The sequence below is a fragment of the Argentina silus genome (assembly GCF_951799395.1).
Source record: "Argentina silus genome assembly, chromosome: 13".
NCBI classification, from domain to species: Eukaryota; Metazoa; Chordata; class Actinopteri; order Argentiniformes; family Argentinidae; genus Argentina; species Argentina silus.
The window spans coordinates 11,141,314-11,161,313 of record NC_139667.1 but is presented as its reverse complement, the minus strand read 5'-3'; the positions used below and the strand labels follow the sequence as shown (position 1 = coordinate 11,161,313).

The 20,000-nt window shown below is 49.8% G+C and overlaps 1 protein-coding gene across 1 annotated transcript in view; it reads right to left on the bottom strand.

The window, feature by feature from the left end:
• Positions 1-20,000, bottom strand: part of LOC310814095 (AT-rich interactive domain-containing protein 1B-like) — a gene marked incomplete at its 5' end in the record, with an annotated part of 159,818 nt that overhangs the window by 46,602 nt on the left and 93,216 nt on the right. The window contains one exon of the mRNA XM_083683357.1: positions 2,568-2,823. Within this exon, the coding sequence (XP_083539483.1) occupies positions 2,568-2,823 (256 nt within the window). The remainder of the gene's footprint in view (positions 1-2,567; positions 2,824-20,000) is intronic.

Here is a 20,000-nt window from a genome sequence, read left to right as displayed (position 1 = left end):
TTGCCCCCATGTGCCTCTCGGCTCGGAGAAAATCCAAATGCCAGGCGAACCCAGATAATGTTACAGTGTATTCGATTTGCTTCATGGAGACTGAGAAATGGCAGTGCAGGGGAGGGAGAACGCCAGGGCTGGAGGAGAAGAGAGGAGGAGGAGGAGAAGAGGAGAAATGAGGAGCGATATAAGCCAGGGGGAACCGGGGGCATTCTACTGCTCCGAGATACATCATCGTCTGTCTGTCTGTCTGTCGGCACGCTTGAACTTCTCGAAGTCTGCACACACACACACACACGCACGCACATGCACGCACACACACACACACACACACACACACACACACACACACACACACACCTCTCTGTCGATCAAGTTAGCAGAAGTGTGTGTGTGTGTGTGTGTGTGTGTGTGTGTACTGTATGTGTCTGTGTGTGTGTGTGTGGGGGGGGTGTGTGTAGGAGGTATTATACGTTATTATATGTGACAATATGCGGAATCTGTGTGTATGTACTGTACTGTATAAGTGTATGTGAGTGTGTCATTGTGCAGTGTCTGTGTGTGTGTGTGTGTGTGTGTGTTCGTCTGATTGTGTACTTGTGTGTGTGTCTGTGTTCGTCTGAGTGTGTGTTTGTCTGTGTGTGCATGTGCTTGTCTGTGTTTGTGTGTTCATCTAAGTGTGTGTGTATATGTGTGTCTGTGTGTGTGTGTATATGAGTGTGTGTTCGTTCGTCTGAGTGTGTGTGTGTGTGTGTGTTCGCCTGAGTGTGTGTGTGTGTGTGTGTGTGTGTGTGTGTATTCATCTGTGTGTGTGTGTTCGTCTGTGTGTGTGTGTGTGTGTGTGTGTTCATCTGAGTGTGTGAGCATCTATGTGACAGCCAGGTGAAAGGTGGACACCGTGGAATTGCTCTCCTCTGACCGTTGTCATGGGTGACAGGTGTCCCGCGTGCGCTCAGCCGTGTGACACGCTACTCCCGTCACTGAGGCGCGGTCTGACAGCCACCACCTGAGGGCCCATAAACCACGGTCACGGTCACGGCACGGTCAGGACCGCTGTGTGGCTCAGAAGACCTGACCAGCGCCACAGGGTTGACCGTGCCAACGCACCTGGGTCACTGATACCAAAGTCCAATGTCTGGACACAGAGGCTGGACAGAGGCTACACACACACACACACACACACACACATATACACCATACTAACATACACCGCCTAGTTCACACACACATACAAACACACTCATGCACACAGGCACACACACAGGCACACACACAGGCACACACACACGCACACTAGACATACTTGTGAAACTCACTCTAAGTTTTTATAAAGCACTCTATTTGAGATACACACCTCTCCCTGTACAAGTGAGTGACAGAGAGAGTCCAGTAACCCAGTCAGCTCTCTGTGTGTTTGTCTCTCCCAGACCTGCTGTCGCTGCTTCTTATTACAACTGATTGTTTACGGGAGGAACAGCCTGCCAGATGTTCCTCCTAGGATCATCCTTTATGAGGATTTATTTGCCACGGGAATATTTTTAGATACTCTATTAATCACAACCGTCCGACCGGTTTTCGCCAACCCGTTTCGCGTTTCGCTCCGGATTTTTCTCGCCGCCGTTCCTGGCAATGGGCATTCCGGATGCGCCGTTATCCTGGCTTTTCATTAGCGTCAATCACTCCCCGCACACGCTCCGTCGTCTGTCCGCCCCGGGAGAAGAAAAAAAAAACACGACAACAACAACAACAACCACCGAAAAACCCCTCAGGAGCTCGCTCAAGCATTTGTCCCGCCTCGTCACGGTGAGTGACAGGCCTGAGAGACGCTGACGCGCGGCGGTCAGCCGCTCAATCAGGGGGAGCAGGCGGGAGGCGACGGGAGGGCAGGCGGATCCCGCGTCTGTCAGTCCGCCCGCGCCTCGTTCCCACGTGTCACTCTCCCCTCTCTCCTGCATGCTAGCCTTCATTACACTTCTCTGTCTGGCTGAGGGCCTTCCTCTGAGGGAAGAGAGGAAGACAGCTCTCTAACTGACAGGCTATTGTCTTGTTTGGGTATTCAGGTAGGAATTACCAATGCTCAAAATAATAGTCCAATAGGTCCACGGCCGAGTGGTTCCTCCAGTCTATGCCCCCGCGATCCGTCTACATCGATGTATCTAGAATGTTCTTCACGATGCAAATGGATGACAGTCTTCGACACCCTGATTAAAAAAGGGCCCAGAGGCCAATGAGTGGTCATCATCGTCCCACTGATCAATACCTGCTAACGTAACAACGTCAACAAAACCTCCGAATCAGAGACATGATTAGCGACCGCCGCAAACAATCAGGTGTAGTGTTTTTTGGGGGGTCTAGTCCTTTTTCGTGTATTATCGACTTTCTCTGCAAAACGTAAGTCCCTCAAAAAGACAGGTTCTGAACAGGTAAAGCAGAGAAGGACTGATAGAGACGGAGAGCAAGAGACTAAAGGACATCGTCACAACGTGTGTCATGATGTGAGTCATTACAATGTAACAACACAGGTCCCGTGAACAGAACCAGCCGCGATGGGGCGATCGGATCGCCTAAGCCTTTACCTGGTGCTGTGGCCGGGCCGCTGGCAGGGGAGATGGGGCCCGACCCGGGTCCGGAGCGAGACTGGGACTGGTTGGAGCCCGCGGGGGAGCCCACGGGGGAGGGGGAGGGTCCGCTGCGCTGGCCCGGGAGGTGGGGCGAGGCGTGGGGGGAGAAGGGCGATCGGGCCGGGTTACTCTGCTCGCCCTGGCTGCTGGTGGCCGAGCTGAGGCCCGCTTCTGTCCCCGTGGGGAGGTCATCTATGGAGCCCGACAGGTCCTGGATCAGGGAGGAAGGGAGAGAGGCAGAGAGAGAAAGAGGGAGAGTGAGTATGTAAGATCAGATCATGAGAAACAGACTTCCTACATGAAATAGTGGGCAGATTACATTTGATGCGGTGATGAATATTTGTCCAGATATCCAGGGTCAGATCCAGCTGGCCGATTTCTCCTGTACTACTCAAAATCAGACCAGAGAGAAAAAAAATAAAAAATCTGGGTTGTTCTGATCTAGATTAAAAGTTTTGAAATACCGATGACTGTTATGTCATAAAACACATGTTCACCCCTTATTGAGTGTTTGTCTTACTGAGTCTTATTGAGATGGATTCAGTCTATAAAAGACCCTGCCTGAGTAGCACTAGTCTATGGTGATAGGTTATAACACAAATAACACAAACCACTCCTGCTCAGAGAGCCTGTTCTGGCTGAATTGTAATAGACCTTCATTCAAGCCAGGGGTGAGCTCATATTACAGACTTCCCCCTGCAGGAGAGAGAGAGGGGGATGGGGGGGGGATTCCCCTGTCTGAACACATGCCAGGGAATCCCCTGTGAAAGAGTAGACATATAGGGCATACTCTCCCTTCTCCTAAAAGAGGATTGTGAAGAGAGAGAGAGAGAGAGAGAGAGAGAGAGAGAGAGAGAGGGGAAGAGAGAGAGGAGAATAGAGAGAGAGAGAGAGAGAGAGAGAGAGAGGGGAAAAGAGAGAGGAGAATAGAGAGAGAGAGAGGAGAATAGAGAGAGAGAGAGAGAGAGAGAAGGGAATAGAGGAGGAGGTAAAGTGCCCAGGTGTTGTGTGACGGCTGCCTCCTACACACACATCACCGTCATGCTCCCATACATCTGCTGTCGAGCTGAGGGAGGCCACCCCGACCCCTGCTGCATTCTGGGAAACAGCCACCACACACCAGATGATGCAGCTGCTATACCAAGTACCTCTGCTCCCCCCCCCCCCCCACACACACACACACCTTCCTTTTCTAAGTCGATAGAAAAGAACACTCTCCAAACACAGAGAACATTTTTGGACTCATGAAAAACACCACTCTCACACACAGCCAATCATGTGCCTTGTTTTTGTGACACCGGTTTTGGTTTCCCATCACACCCGCATGGCCACCCGCCCACCCGCCCTGCCAACCTGCCCGTATGTCACATGGCATCATCTGGCCGTGCTCGCCAGATCAGACAGCACCCCCCCCCCCCCTCCACTCGCTGTCCCCACCAATCGGATCGCTGGTTATTCTGAGGCCGGGCGATGTCGCCGCACGTGGCGCCTCCACCAATCGGCTGTTATTTCGAGCTGGGGGCGATGTCACAGGTCAGCGTAGGTGCGCCATTTGACATGGCGAGGGACCGTCGGGCATGGCGACGGCTTTCCAAAACAAACAGCGGAGGAAGCCTATGTGACAGGAGCCCAATGTTCACCCCTGTGGGTCAGCGACACGCGTCTGACCGCGTGTGAATAATTCCATTACCAGTGGTCAGAGAGGCTAAAATACATTTTGGAGGATTCCAGTAAATATCTATTGTGGATTAAAAGCCACACTTCACCTCACCTGACAAGGAGAAAACCACTAAATGGGTCTTTAGTCCTTGAAAATCAACAGATGGACAGACAATGGTTGAGAAGCGCAGAGCTGAGTGCTAGCTAATGGGCTAGCCAGGCTAGCTTCTCTCTGGAAAGCATTGTTTACCTCAGTAAAAGAGCCAGCCAAGCCCATCCAAACACCCAAACGAGCTGGGGCCCGTTCCAAAGTGGCCCAAATCCAATTTGTTTGCCTCTCTGCTGCAAATTGCTCTGTGCATTGAGTCTCCAAATAGCTGTCAACTACTCCCAGTTGGCGTCTTGTATCACTTAATTCGCTTCTGAAGCATGTAATTGTCATAATATGAAAAATATTGAGGTGATAATAAGCACTTACTTTGAGATGCCCGGACCCCCCCCCCACACACACATAATGGCCTCCTATCTACACATTTCACACAACATTTGAGAGGCAGTCATTCGTGACCCTTCACCTCTCTCTCCCTTCCTCCCTCCCTCTGTCTCTCTCTCTGTCTCTATCTCTTTCTGACAGCTACAGAGGGTGTCGGGATGTCAACCTGAGACTTGCTTGAGCACTGAGGGCACAGCTGAGACACACTCACACATAGGGATGGGCATGTACACACACACACACGCACGCACGCACGCACGCACGCACACACACACACACACGCACACGCGCACACACACACACACGCACGCACGCACGCGCACACACACACACACACACACACACACACACACACACACACACACACACACAAACGCCTTCCCTGACAGAACTGGATAAATCCTATAGTCCACTGTCACAGTAGGCTCAGATGTGAGTTAACAAGGCCTGTTGGGAGCAGAAGAGTGGGCTCTGACCAGGCCTGGTCACACTATGGTCACACCGTCTAGACAAGGAGGAGTGACTGACCACAGCTTCCTCTGGACCAGGGGCAGAGACACATGGGCTGGTGCTAAGGCTGAAGCTGGGGTTTGTGCTGGGGACAGGGCTGGGACAGGGCTGTAGCTGGAGCCCGGGCTGGGGAGACAGGGCTGGGGCTGAAGATAGTGCTTACAGGGCTGGGTGAGAGAGTTGGTGCTGGATCTGCTCTCTCTTGTTAGCGCCCCCGGGGCTGTGCTGTCCAGCATGTCACCTCTCCCTAGGAGGGCCTAGCCACCAGCCTCCCGCTGCCACTGTGGCTGCCACCCCCCCACCCCACCCCCCCCCCCCCCCCACACCCCCCCGCAACCCCCGGCCACCAGGCAGAGACAGGCCCGCTGACTCAGCCCACTCTGACTGGCAGAGCAGCAGGGTGGAGAGGGGAGGCTGGTGGGGATGTGTGGTCTGGGCTGTGTGGTCTGGGCTGTGTGTGTGTGTGTGTGTGTGTGTGTGTGTGTGCCTATCTATCTGTGTGTCTGTGTGTCTGTCTGTCTGTCTGTCTGTCTGTGTGAATTCTTATTTTTTTCTCAAGCTTATTTTTTGGAGTGTGGTAATCCCACTCTCGTATTTGTCTGTTTTTATTGGACAGAGACAGTGGAGCGAGACAGCAGCGTAAGGAGGAGAGGGGATGTCAGCAGGGCACGGGCCGGATTCCAACCCACGCCCATCACAGGCGCACACGCACACTGTAGGCCGGGTGCTGGACCGCCAGATCACCCCAGGCCACCTGTGTGTGAATTCTGACAAAGGAGAAAAAAACTACAACTCACTTAGTAAATCCAACACACAAATGACTCATGTTGCTCAGAAAAGCCTTGGTCATTATACCCACTGGTATCTAAAGATGACTTTCGCGGACTCAAACAGTCGCTTTTATTCCACTCTTTGTTCTTCTCTAGGGGTAAATACAAAGGTGGCAGCTGTAATTAAGGGTAATAGTGGACTGTTGTTTGCCCAACGGGGGGGACCCTCCTCATGGCCACTGTGATCCTCATTTCTTCATTCGGACCGCTGTGCTAACTCCCCCTTACGGAGCGCTGCAAATTAAGTGGAAATGCTATTACACTTAAGATGTTTTTCTCCTCCCCCAAAAACCCTCGATTCCAAATGAAATGCCATGCAAATTATCCTGAATGGGCCTCGGCAGAGAAACGACTACTAATGGGATGCCCCATGTAGAGCTGCACACTGTAATTCCCTTCACAAGGTGCTATTAAATATGGGACACAGAGAGAGAGAGAGAGAGAGAGACTCACTCTATACAAATACTAGCTCATATATACACTAGTCTTATGCATAGGATGGAACTATGAGCTGGGGAAAGGGGACGTATGCGTTTGTATTCGCAAGGGATCAAGAATGATGATGATGATGGCGATGGTCATGATGATGATGATGATGACGATGAGGACACGGTACTTCATTTGAAGATGCGCTACCGCGTGGAGCCTAACGGCACAGACGTGACGACTTTGACTGGATACACCCGAGCGGATGTCTGTACTGTTCTGATTTCCCTTGATGAGTGTTCCAGCTTTGGAGGAGCCGAGTGTCAGATTGTGGAGAAGCTCAAAGTAGGCTACAGAGAAGGGGGCCACTTGGTGTTGACTGACGGGACTCATTTGGCACGCCACAGGCTCCCAGAGCCCCACCTGGGCATTGCTTGGCGCCCTATCCACCAGCCACTCAGACACACTGGCACGCCAATCCACACACAGCTCTCTGCTAAGCCAAACTCCTCTCAGTGAAGAGGCGAACCGTCGTTTCCCCCCATGATCCTCTCCTTCCTAATCAGAGGAAGTCACTTTGGTCCCGCAGACAACCACTGTCACGCCTCCTGAAGTCTCCTTATGTCTCTCTCACGTCTCCTGAAGTCTCCTCACCCCCCCCCCCAACCAACCTCAGGGTCTCCTCAGGGTCCCCCCCGTGTGCCTGTTGCTTTCAGACTCACACCGAACCTCTTCAGGGGAGCTGGCAGGGCGCCATGGCGACCACCCAAGCATCCGTCGGGGCTCGCACTGCACTCATCCTCTTCTCTCGTTCCGCTAGCTGCTTCTAGAGGAGCCTACAGTAGGGTTTTCTGGGACGGTGAGCCAGCGCAATAACACAGAATCAACACTATTCAGGCATCATACCGAAGGAGGGAGAAAACATTGCTGTCATAGGTGCAGCTTTATATCCCAGCAGCAGGACTATTGGATACTGAGACACTCCTGTTCTTATCTGCTCATTGCGTTTTTTGTTCAAGCGAGTTTTTTTTTTATTTTTTAAATAAAATAAATTTCAATCTCTTTGTTGTCTCAGACCAAAGCTTTAGCGGAAGAAGAACAAACTGTTCAGGGCCTCCCGAAGTAGCAATGGAGAGAGAGAGAGAGAGAGAGAGAGAGAGAGAGAGAGAGAGAGAGAGAGACACGTAGAAGCGCCAGCGAGCAATTATGCTTTTTCTATTCTGCTATGCTGGCTGCACAAAAGCAGAGACGAGTCTCTCGATAATACCGCCGCATCATAAGAAAAAGAAAAACAACTCTCGGATTTCAACACCAACACCAGACAGGGGGGGAGAAAAGATTCCCCACACAGATACGAGCCTTGGGAGAGTCCGCTAGTGTTGGAGGCCACCTGCCCCCGCCCCCCCCCCCACGGGTTCCCAGTGTCCTCTGTGGGAGCCCTAACGCTACAATGACTGCATTAGCGTTATTTGTGTGGCGGTAGCTCGCTTGGAGTAATAACTTTCCCTCTCTAAGCCCCAGTAATGTGGAGATATGGAGAGAGACCCGATGGAGAAGGCCGTTTGAAGCATTATTACCCCTAAGCCTTTAAAGACGGCCCAAATCTGGTGGCGCTTGTCTCCAAACGAGGGGATTAGTGTTGAGTTTCACTCCGATTCCCCTCCGATAAAATGCCAAAAACTGGGCCTGAGCAGGAGGAGCGCTGAGCACTCGCACCCTATTCACTTAATGCTGCCTCATTGTTTGGCAGAACAATGATGACAATAAAACTACCCCAAAGCTTCCCGTGCTCAACCTTTAAATCGGTGAATAAATGCTAAGGATAGTCCTCTTTGTACCCCAGATTGAGGTCGAAGCCACTGCACTGCCATAGCCTGCCCCCCCCCCCCCCCCCCCCCCACACACACACACACACACACACACAGACTCTCCCCCTCTCCTACCGGTAGCTAGGTAATTTGTATTCCACTAAACAGTTTGGATTTAAATGTATGAGTCTTTCCATTTAAAACCCGGGCTTCAGGAGAGGAGACAGGCCAGGCAGTTATTGTCTGAGCTGTTGAAACGTTTTTTCATTAGCTGGCAACGCTTCTTAACTGTTTTAGTGCATAAGCAGACCACTCACACTCCACCCCCCCACGCACCTATTTGTTCTGCACTTATTGGATCTGCTAATGTTTTTATTTATGGCATTCCGGCACGCCACCCTCCTCCCTCTAACCCCCCCACCCCCTCCACCCTCCACCCCCCCCCCCCCCCACCCCTCCACTCCTCTCACCCCCAGAGAGAACTGAAAGCGAAGGGCGGAAAAAACGCCAAATTCCTCATTTCTAATTCAGCTGCTCGTTCAGCTTAACCTCTCTCTCCTCAGCAATTAAAGCAGACGCCACATCCTTCACGCCGCACACCGCCGCGGCTAAATAATGCAGGGCATCCTGCTCGCATCCTTTATCATCCCAAATGACAGCCATTTGCATATCTCCCCAGTCAATTAGAGCGCGGCGGAATAATCAGCCCATAATTGGGGGAGAGCGCGGGTAATCACCCGCCCTGTCACACCGGCAGGGCCATCGGGGGGGGGGAGGCAGGGCGGGGGGGGGGGGAGGCAGGGTGGGGGTTGAGGAGAGGAGAGACAGTCCACCCTACTAAAGCCTTCACGCGCCAACCCAATGCTCCACACCCAACGCAGTCCACTTCTAACTCTCTCTGTCTCCTCATCCACCCTCCCTCCCTCGAGCCATCTCTCCAGCTCCAGTCTTACCCAACATCCCCCTACCTCCATCCATCTCCCCTCTCTTGACCTTCTCTCTCTCTCTCTCTCTCTCTCTCTTTATGTACTCTCCCCGTTTTCCTGAAACTCATCATCAGAGTTCATAAATCTCACTCTCTTCTAGCATGAACACGTTTGCTGGTTTGAATGTCATTCTTCCCTACGGTCTGGGTCCAGTTCCCCTCATCTCCCCATCTCAACACGTCCCACAGGTGAAGGAGGGAGACTCCAGTCTGCATCTCCGACCTAAACTACTATCAGAACCCTCCTACTTCTAGGCCTGGCGCCAGGGAGCGTATCGGTGGAGGGGGAAGAGCCGTCTAGTTATGGTGTTATGGAACAACGACTTTGTATAGTTTGCACTCGGCAAGAAAAAAAGGCTCTATAGAGAAAAGAAATAGAACCGGAAGGGATTCTTCAGCGGCGTCTGTAGAAGAACCCTTTGCATGCCAGGCGAAGGCCTTTGACTGCACCTATGGCAAAGACACTACTTCAGGTGACTACTGAAGTGTGTTTGATGGAATAGAAGAGCAGGGATGCTGTGTCATACGATGCCGGTGGGAATAAAAGGCCGTTCTGCACCCTCAATAGAGAGGGAGGAGGACACTGCCAGCTTTGAAATGCCAATAACAATGATGCCTTGGATCACAATGATGCATTAACAATAACAATGATGCCTTGGAAACATTTCCTGTAACATGCGGTATTGTCAATTTGAATCCGAAGTAAGAGGGCGAGAGAGAGAGAGAGAGAGAGAGAAAGAAAGAGAGAGGTCGAGGTAGAAGGACTGAGACTTGGTAGAGTTGGTTGTGCCAGTAACAGGCGATAGGCAAGTGTTGCGTGCGTTGCAGAGAGACAGATCAGAGGCAGGCAAGGTTAGTTCTCTTCTGTGGCAGGCCTCTTTTGTGTTCTCCCAGAGCTTTTCTTCTTGTCTTTGTGTTTACTCTGCTCACTGGGGTTCAATGCTACAGAACATTACCTCGCTGTGTTTTTTGGGCTACAGTCGCCTTTGAGAGATGAAAGGAACAATGACACACCATTCTCTTCAACTCGATAGAAGAGGAGGAGGAGGAGGAGGAGGAGGAGGAAAAAAGAGAATGAAATAAAGGAAAGGAGGAGGAGAAAGGGAGGGAGAGGGTGTGCATAAAAGCGGGGGGGGGCATAAAAGCGAAAGCGCACGGAATGGAAGTTTTTGATTTGTTTCGATTTAACCTCCAGAGAAAAGGACGCAAGTCTATTACCGTTTACCAAGGCAAAGTCAGGGCAGACAAAACATGAAATAAAAAGAGGAGGAAACCAGAAGAAGTTAAAAACAATATAAAACAGCTCTTTGAAGATTAGACGCTACGAACGCAGGAGCCACAACAGACTGAACCCATTCACACAGGCTGGGGAGAGGGAAACATTGATTTTTTTGTTTTTTCGGGGGTCTTTCTCTCTCTCTCTCTCTCTCTCTCTCTCTCTCTCTCTCTCTCTCTCTCTCTCTCTCTCTCTCTCTCTCTCTCTCTCTCTCTCCCTCCAATCGTTCACCTTGAGAGCTCGGGCCGCATTCCCCCGCCGACCCACCAGTTATGCATCACTGTCAAAATGACACGGATAAAAATGAGGGCCTGCTGCGGCTGATTTGATTGGTGCGATGCAAACTCATCCCCGTCTCGTGTGATTGGACATGCCTCCTGTCAGGGTGTCTGCCTCGGCAATCCATCAGCGGTCGGCCGCAGATCGATAGCGGATTGGTGGATTGGTGAGAGATATCGCATTGTGACCTGCAGATCATCAGAAACACAGCGCTGCCTCCCAATGTGTGGATGGGGCTCCTTTCTCTCATAGCTACCCCTGCCCCCTCCTGCATCAAGCACTCTGTCTTGTTCACACACACACACACACACAGAAATAGGATATTCAGAGACACACACACACTCACACTAGCACTCATATTCGCTCGTGCGCACACACACACACACACACACACACACACACACACACACACACACACACACACACACACACACACTCACTCACTCACACTCATAGGCAGTACTGTAAAGACCTACAGTAGGGCAGGGCGCTTAGTGGCGTAATCGCAAGGTTCCTGGTTCGATTCCGAACCTCGACCTATCTTGCATGTCATCCCTCCTCTCTCTCACCCATCCTTCCTGTCAATCTCTACTGTCTCTATCCCAATAAAGCAGAAATGCCCTAAAAACATATTTAAAAAAAAAGAAAAAAAGAAAGACTTACAGTACAGAATGATACATAGACCATACATAGATACATAGACCATACATAGATACATAGACCATACATAGATACATAGACCAACAGACAAGACAGACAGATTGATGGACGGAGGGACGGACGCCCACAGATTCCAGGTGACGGCGCCCCACCCATCACTGAAAAGAACACGGCACCAACACTTAAAAAGTAACACAGATGAACTCATTGTCTAATACCTGACCATGCCTAACCATGAAAGCCCAAAAAAAAAAAAAAAAAAAAAAGTCTGACTTTTTTTTTTTTTTTTAAGCACATTTGTTGTATTCCAGTTCAAAAGAACAGTGAGTGTACGCACAGAGAATTCAGAGGGAGACAATGTAGGAGGTACAAACGCAGGAGTTTCACAACAAAGGGAGAAGCGAGGGTAATTCATCACACACTCACAATAGGGAGTGTGTGACTGACTGTCCATGACCAAAGGAAGAAAAAAAAAGTTCCCCTTAATTGGAGATGTTTTGTTTTTCATTTCAAACTTGCTCCTTTCTTGTTTTTGTTTTGTTTTTTTTACACCCAATTTCTTCGCCGGTTCTTTTTTCGGCGGCAAGTCTGCGAAGAATTGCCCTCTCTTCCCCTCTCTCTCCCCCTCTCTCTCTCTCTCTCTCTTCCTCTCTCTCTCTCTCTTCCCCTCTCTCTCTCTCTCTCTTCCCCTCTCTCTCTCTCTCTCCCTCTCTCTGTCTCTCTTTCTCTCTCTCTTCCCCTCTCTCTCTCTCTCTCTCTGTCTCCTTCTCTCTTTCATTAGAGCAATTCACAACAGACTCCTTCTCTCTTCTGAACCTCAAATTGGGAAAGAGTAACAGCGAGAAAGAGAGAGAGAGAACAGAGGAAGAGAGAGACAGAAAGAGAGAGAGAGAGAGAGAGAGAGAGGGAGGTGTGTGTGTGTGTGTGTGAGAGAGAGAAAGAGAGAGAGAGAGAGGTGTGTGTGTGTGTGTGTGAGAGAGAGAGAGAGAGAGAGATAAAGAAATAGAGAGGGAGTGAGTGTGAGAGAAGGGGAGGAGACAGAGAGAAACATAGAGAGAGTGATGAGAGTGAGAAGAGAAAGATAGAGAGAGGGAGAGAAAGAAAGAGATAAAGGGGAGTAGAAGAGAGAAATAATATGGAGTGAAAAACAAACAGACAGAGACAGACAGACAGACAGACAGACAGGCAGGCAGACAGGCAGACAGACAGACAGACAGACAGACAGACAGGCAGACAGACAGACAGACAGACAGACAGACAGACAGACAGGCAGACAGGCAGACAGACAGACAGACAGACAGGCAGACAGACAGACAGACAGACAGGCAGACAGATTAGGCGGAGTAAGGCCTTGCTCCCCTCGGGACAACACCAAGCGGCCGCCTCCCTCACACCGTCATTAACTATGCAGAAGATAAACTGCTGACACAAAGTCACAGAGCACACAGCGCAGGGGCTTATGGGTAGGGAGGAGGTGAAGGTATCCTCCCTCCATCGCTCCATCCCTCTATCCCTCCATTGACATGCAGGAGACTCACTCCCTTCTGCCTCCTGTTTCTGCTATTACAATTAAACAGCAGCAACCAGCCCCAGTGGCACTGACTGACACTCTGCTCTGCATTGTAGTGGAGGAATGTGTGTGTGTGTGTGTGTGTGTGCGCGCGCGTGCATGTGTATGCGTGTGTGAGTGTGTGTGTGTGTGTGTGTGTGTGTGTGTGTGTGTGTGAATGTAGTGTCTGTGTAAAAAGGGTATGCGGGTTGTGTGTGAGTAAGAACAGCATGAATAACACATGCAATTATGCCTTACAATTAAATCACAAAGACTGAAGCATTTGTTTCTTGTGGGTGGATTTTCGCGAGAATCAACATTTATATATTTTTTTATATTTTCACACAAGCACAGTTGTTCACACAGACTCAGTGATTCACTTAGGATGCAGCAACAGCCCAGCGTGGAGAGAGAAATCTGAATTTGGGAGTTGTGTTTGATTTGCATTACACTGTGAATCACATTCTGAATTAAACATTAAATCTCCAGTACATTCTTTACTGGTTTGAAACAGTAAAACAAACACTGTATAATCCCACCATTACAGGTTGGATTAAATAAATCAAATGATTACAGCACCATCATATGAAAGGTTGTAAGATAAAGTATTGTGGTGTAAAAGTGACAACACAACAGAAGCCATACAGAAGTCAAATTGAAACAAACCATGTAAACATCTCGCTAAAAATGCTACTGTACCTCAAAAGGAATGAGTAAAAAAACAAAACATCAGAACACAAAAAAAAAAAAAAAAGAAAAACGTCAATGTCTTTGCTCAAAAGTTGAGCCATTTTCTCTTGGTCTTTTGCATGTGTTTTGCTTCTCTGTTCCACTAGTCAGAACTCAGGGCTGACAAATATGACATGACAGGTCTGCTCTGAAAGCTGAAAGACGAAAAAACTACTTCAGGACAAGTCAAACTTTGCAGAACAGACACTGGGGCTACCGCTAACAACACACAGAGAGAACTAGGTGATAAAAAAAAAACATTTGAGAAGACGTATTGGCTTGACCGACAGCATCGCAGAGAACATAATCTAGAATAGACAATATAAAACAATAACATTTGAGACTGTATGCTTCTAGAGAAGGTTCTATGATCGGCCTGTTATCCTAATTAGGCCTATACTATAGACACCCAGCTTTACACACAAACTCCACTTTCCACATTTCCACTGGGATTTCTGAGAGACTGTCACAGATGACCACCCTGTCGCCCACATCTGACACCAAACAGAAACGCTAACTCACTACCCGTAACACCCCACAGACCAGCCCGGCCAATCAGAGTATGAATATGGCTGATGTAAGCGTCGTCAAAGCAGAGGTGACCCCCCGCGAGAGGGCGGATCTGATAGGAGAGGAGATGAAATGCTGTCACGCAGACAGATCTGTTCAAACGCGGGCGGCATTTGTTAAAGCATACACGTGTGTGTGTGTGTGAGTGTGTGTGTGTCCCTTTCTTTCTTTCTCTCTCTCCCCCTCACTCCTCAGTGTTACTCCACACCATACAGTTCAGTACAGCCAGTGTTGAGGAGTGGGACTATAAAAAGCTAGGCTGATATGATTTAATGGTGTGTGTGTGTGTGTGTGTGTGTGTATGTGTGTTTGTGTTTGTGTGTGTGTGTGTGTGTGTGTGTGTGTGTGTGTGTGTGTGTGTGTGTGTGTGTGTGTGTGTGTGTGTGTGTGTGTGTTTAGAATGCTGGATCGTCACACGCTCCAGCTGCGGCTATTTTGATATTCTGCCGCGGGGCATGGAGTGGTAATAACAACCCATACAGTACTGTTGCTATAGAAGGCCCACAATCAATGCTGTATAGACTGGAAGATAATAGACCTATACATCAGCCCTGCTTTTACAAGCATCAGACGCAGGAGAACACAAAGAGAAGACTTGTTTTTGACCTCTTTTCAGACCACCGCGCCATTTCTATTTCGTTTTTTTTTGCGTTCGTATCCATTTTTCCTCCTTCTTTTTTGGTGCTTTTTTCCCATCGTTGAAACAAAAGGCACAAAAAGAAGAGCTTTTGAGACAGAGGAGAGGAGAGGAGAGGAGAGGAGAGGAGAGGAGAGGAGAGGAGAGGCAGGATGTGTCGTCCACCACTTGAATACTTAGCCAATGTCACTCCGACATTGATTTCTAGAAGGCCCTGAGAGGAACAAGCGAGCCTGTTCTCCCCAACACGCCCATATCTCCTCTGCTGCTAAATTGCTATTAATTATTAACAGTCAAGCAGCTGTCCTATAATACATTAAACAACTTCCCAGGTATTAGACGTTCTACGGCCGTGGCTCCCCCTGCCACTTTTAATACCAGTGCTTGGGCTCCAGTGGCAGGAGTAATAAAGCCTCTTCATCAACCCGCTGGAGGAAGCCTCCATTTACTCTGTTAAGACGCAGGCGACACCTTGTAAAACGTTCATTAGATTTCGGTCGTTTTTTACTTACTGTTATCCGTATCTGCTCAACTCCCTGACGATAAGAGTTAGCATCGCAGAAAAGAAGAAGAAAAAAGACATGGGGCTAAAAAAGAGTCATCAAAAAAAAAAAAAAGACAAATTAGAAAAATTTATTTCAAGCATTTTTGGGGAGCAGAGAATTGGAAAGCAAAGAGGCGTTTTGGAGTGAGTTGTGCTGTGAAATGGTGTTGGGAGTCGTGTTTAAGGGGTTTCTGTCTGCGGTAGCGAGCCGTATCAGCCAGCAGATGGAGCTCTGCAGACTGAGAGCAGGGAGAGGTAGGGGAGACGGATGAGACCTAGATCCTACGACTGCACCCCTACCCAACCGCACGGAACCCCCCTCAACAACCACACCGCTCAGATCACGCAAATTATCTCATATCAACAAACAAGAACAATGGCTATATTACTGTAATACTAATGTATTCTGTGTGTGTGTGTGTGTGTGTGTGTGTGCGTGCGTGCGCATGAGTGCGCGCGCGCGTGTGTGTGTGTGTGTGTGTGTGTGTGTGTGTGTGTGTGTGCGGCAAAGTAATGAATCCCCACACGAGATGGTTTAAAATATTCCCTTCATATGTTCATGAAAAGAGTGACTTTTTCATATTTCCTTCAGTATCTTTAATTTCTGGCTCATCCTTTTGAAATGTGAAAAGCGTGAGGGCCCTCCAGATCTATCTTTAACTTGTTTTGTGAGATGAGATTGAATTGAGCGCGCCGGAAGAAAAGGAACACTCTCTATCCCCCCCGTACCCCCCTTCTTCCCTCCCCCTTCTACCCCCCCCCCCCCCCCCCATCCCTCCCTCCCTCCATCGCTCCCCTACTCTTGTCTCTCTCATGGCTTCTGTCTTAATTTCACTGGGGAATCATTTGACAGATATTGCCCTTGAACAGGCAGCCTGTGCCTCTCCTCTCCTCTCCTCTCCTCTCTCCTCTCCTCTCCAGGCAGTGAGGGGGGGGGGGACTAGAAAAGGAAAGAGAGAGGGAGAGGGGGGGAAGGGGGAAACGAGGAAATGGAGGGAGGGGAGGAGCTGGTGGTGGGTAAAAGTTATTAAGTGGATGTGAAATGCTGTGCAGCCAAAAAGGTTAAGTCTGGAATAGGAAATTAAAACTTGCATCGCTTTTGGCTTTAAATAGATTTGGTTTCATTACGGGCGCCAGGGCCGGTTAGAGTCAAATCCCTGGAGCAGGAGAGGGGGAGAGATGGGACTGGAGAGAGAGAGGGAGGAATAGGGAAGAAAGATGGGACTAAAGAGAGGGAGAGAGAGAGAGAGAGAAAAAGAGAGAGAGAGAGAGGCACATTAGAGAGAGGGGGACTGGAGTGTGAGGGTGACATGAGGCGGGGGGGGGGGGGGGGGGGGGGCGAGAGAGAGAGAGAGAGAGAGACACCTGCTCCCCGCACCTCCAAAGAGGATCAGAGCAAAGGAGCGACGGAGGAGAGGAGGAAGGGAGGAGGAGAGGAGGAGGAGGTGGTGAAGGTGATGGAACTAAGGTTACTAAGCACATTCCAAACATACCATCCTCACAAAAGCCAATCCACCCCAGACCGTACAGTAAGTGCAGTCTGTATCCACGGAAAAATCCTAAACATCCCCTCTCGGAGACAAAGAACCTGCCTGGAAGAAAACGTCTCTTTCAGATCCCATACGCCTGCGCTTGACTCATCACTGCAGCAGACCTCAATCACTCCTGGGCTAATGCAGCTGTATCAGCCTCCACACACACACACACACACACACACACACACAACGCGCCATCTCAACAATCTGTCCTCATCCAGGAGAGGCCAGCTCCACACTGACCCCTGAGCTGTGCTTATTGCCTGGGGGGCTCAGGAGGCTCTCTCTGTGTGTGTGTGTGTGTGTGTGTGTGTGTGTGTGTGTGTGTGTGAGTGTGCGTGTGTGTGTGTGTGTGCGTGTGTACGTTTTTGTGCGTGTGTGTGTGGACGAGTGTGTGCGTGTGCGCGCGAGTGTGTGTGCATGTGAAAGAGAGAGAGAGAGAGAGAGAGAGAGAGAGAGGCCTCCAGGGCCAATAAGGCGCAGACACCCAGTTGATGGATCTTTATCGAGACACCTCGAGCTAACAGAGTAAACAAAGATAGTAATGAAACACAACTTTGGGAATAAATGAATATATTTCCCCGCCGAGGCGTTTCCAGTCGATTCCGGCTAATAATAGCCATGACAACCAGGGCTGGACAGGACTGCGTATACAAGCGTCAATTTGCGAACCGTATCCTCGTTACGAAGCTCCAATCTAACAAGCACAGCCTGTCGTACACACAGGAAAAAAAACAACTAATCATATTCACGATTCATATGATATAATATTATAATCAAAACTCATAACGCCTAACGGGAAATCGGCCCCAATTTATTAAACTGATATCCATTTCATATCATTGCGCATTCCTTTTGTATTCCAGCCTAAACCCCTGAAACAATACACACTAATTCACTCACACCCAAGATGTCCAAATGACTGGTGTGTTCTTTGTGTATGGGTGTGTGTAGGAAGAGAGGGAGGAAGAGACAGATTAATGACTTAAACTGGGTTATTTGACAGTTGAAAAGAGGGAGACATTTTCTCTCTTTTTTTGTATTTCCATGCCCTCCCTCTGGAGACAGCAGGATGAAGAGCAGACAGAGTGCGCCCAGAGAGGAGAGGGGAGAGGAGGAAGAGAGAGGAGTGGAGGAGGAGGAGGGGGGGAGAGGAGAGGAGACATCTTCAAACCCACAACCTCCAGCTCTCCCATTTCCCCCCCCCCTCTTTCTCCCTCTCCCCCTCTCTCTCTCCCCTTCCCCCCCCTCCCTCCCTCCCTCCCTCCCTCTCCCAGTATTCCAGATTATGAAAATGAGCGGAGCCCAATGACCCCACAGCTTTCATTGCATATTCAGAGGAAGGGAGGAAGGGAGGAAGGGAGGAACGCACGCGGGATGCTAATAAATAAAGGAGAGGAAACAATACAGACGAGACACACAGTGACAGAGGAGCCCCGAGCCAAGACGTCCCCCTCTCTCTCCGTCTGAAAACGGGGGGGGGGGGAATGAGGTATGTGGGGCACGGGAGAGAGAGAGAGAGAGAAAGAGAGAGAGAGAGAGAGAGAGAGAGAGAGAGAGAGAGATAGACAGACAGTCCTTAAGAGGCAGTGGGGCACCAGACACCAAATAAAAAAAATAAAAAAAAAAAGCATTTCATGACACGATGCCAGAAATAATTCAATGACTCATTAAATACAATGGAGAAATGAATCTAAAACATGGCTTGTGTGTCCATACACACACACAAACACACACACACACACACACACACAAACCCACACCGAAAAAGACTAACTAAACACACAGACATGACACACATACACACAGATACTGTACGCTGTCTCCACAGAGTAGGAGTGTGTGATGTGGTGTGTGAGTGACAGGTGAAAGGCCCCTCTCTCCCCCCTCCCCCCCTCCCTCCCCCTCCCTCTCTCCCAGGCCTGCTGTAACAGGCTCTGCCGCTGCTTGGCTTAACGTAGCTTAGCGTTAGCGTAGCCGCCTCATTGGCAAACATGAGCTGTGCAGCCGGCTCTGTGACACATGAAAGGGCCGTCTCCAGACACTGAAGATGCTGACACACACACACACGCTCGCATACACACACACACACACACACGCACACGCACACACACCACACATGCGCGCACGCACACACTCACATGCACACACACACACACACACACACGTCGCGGTGTCAGTAATACCTTGTAGCACAGAGGTGAGCTGACAGACTGTGGGTGTATGTCAACTCAGAGAGAGAGAGAGAGAGTCAGAGGAGCGGAGGGGAGAGGAAGAGTCATCCTCACACCCCCCCCCCCCCACACACACACACACACACACACACACACACACACACAGGGAAGCCGGTAGAAAGAGACCAGGTGACAGTGCTTACCCTTGAACCACACTTGTGGATTCCGGGTCCAATTCTACTCCGACCCGGGGGCCCGCGGACCTTGTCTGAGAGGAGTACTAGTGTTTACAGCCTGTCACAGAAACCCATTTGAATGACAAGACTGGGTCATTCAGCCGAGACTGGCTCGACGTGCTCCTCCAGAACGCCTCATTCTAATCACCTTGTCTAGTAGTGTTTTAGCTTGGCCTACATAACGTACCTCAAAGACCAGCCAGCAACCGGAGACAATGGGTGTCTGACTGACACCTGAGCAGAAGGCGGAGAAGAAAGACTTGTCAGGGAAAATCAGGTTAAAGTGAAAACTGCGGGACGCTCAGTGGCGTAGCACACTAAGGCACATACCGTATCATTGCAAGGTCCCTGGTTCCATTCCGGCCATCGACAGCTCTTAGTGAGGAGACTGCTTTGACGACAAAATGACCCAAAAACCTTGCAGTTCATATCAGACAAGTCTTTTATGGTCAGTGTTTCTATTTCTCCACGGTGTGAATTCTCAGAGC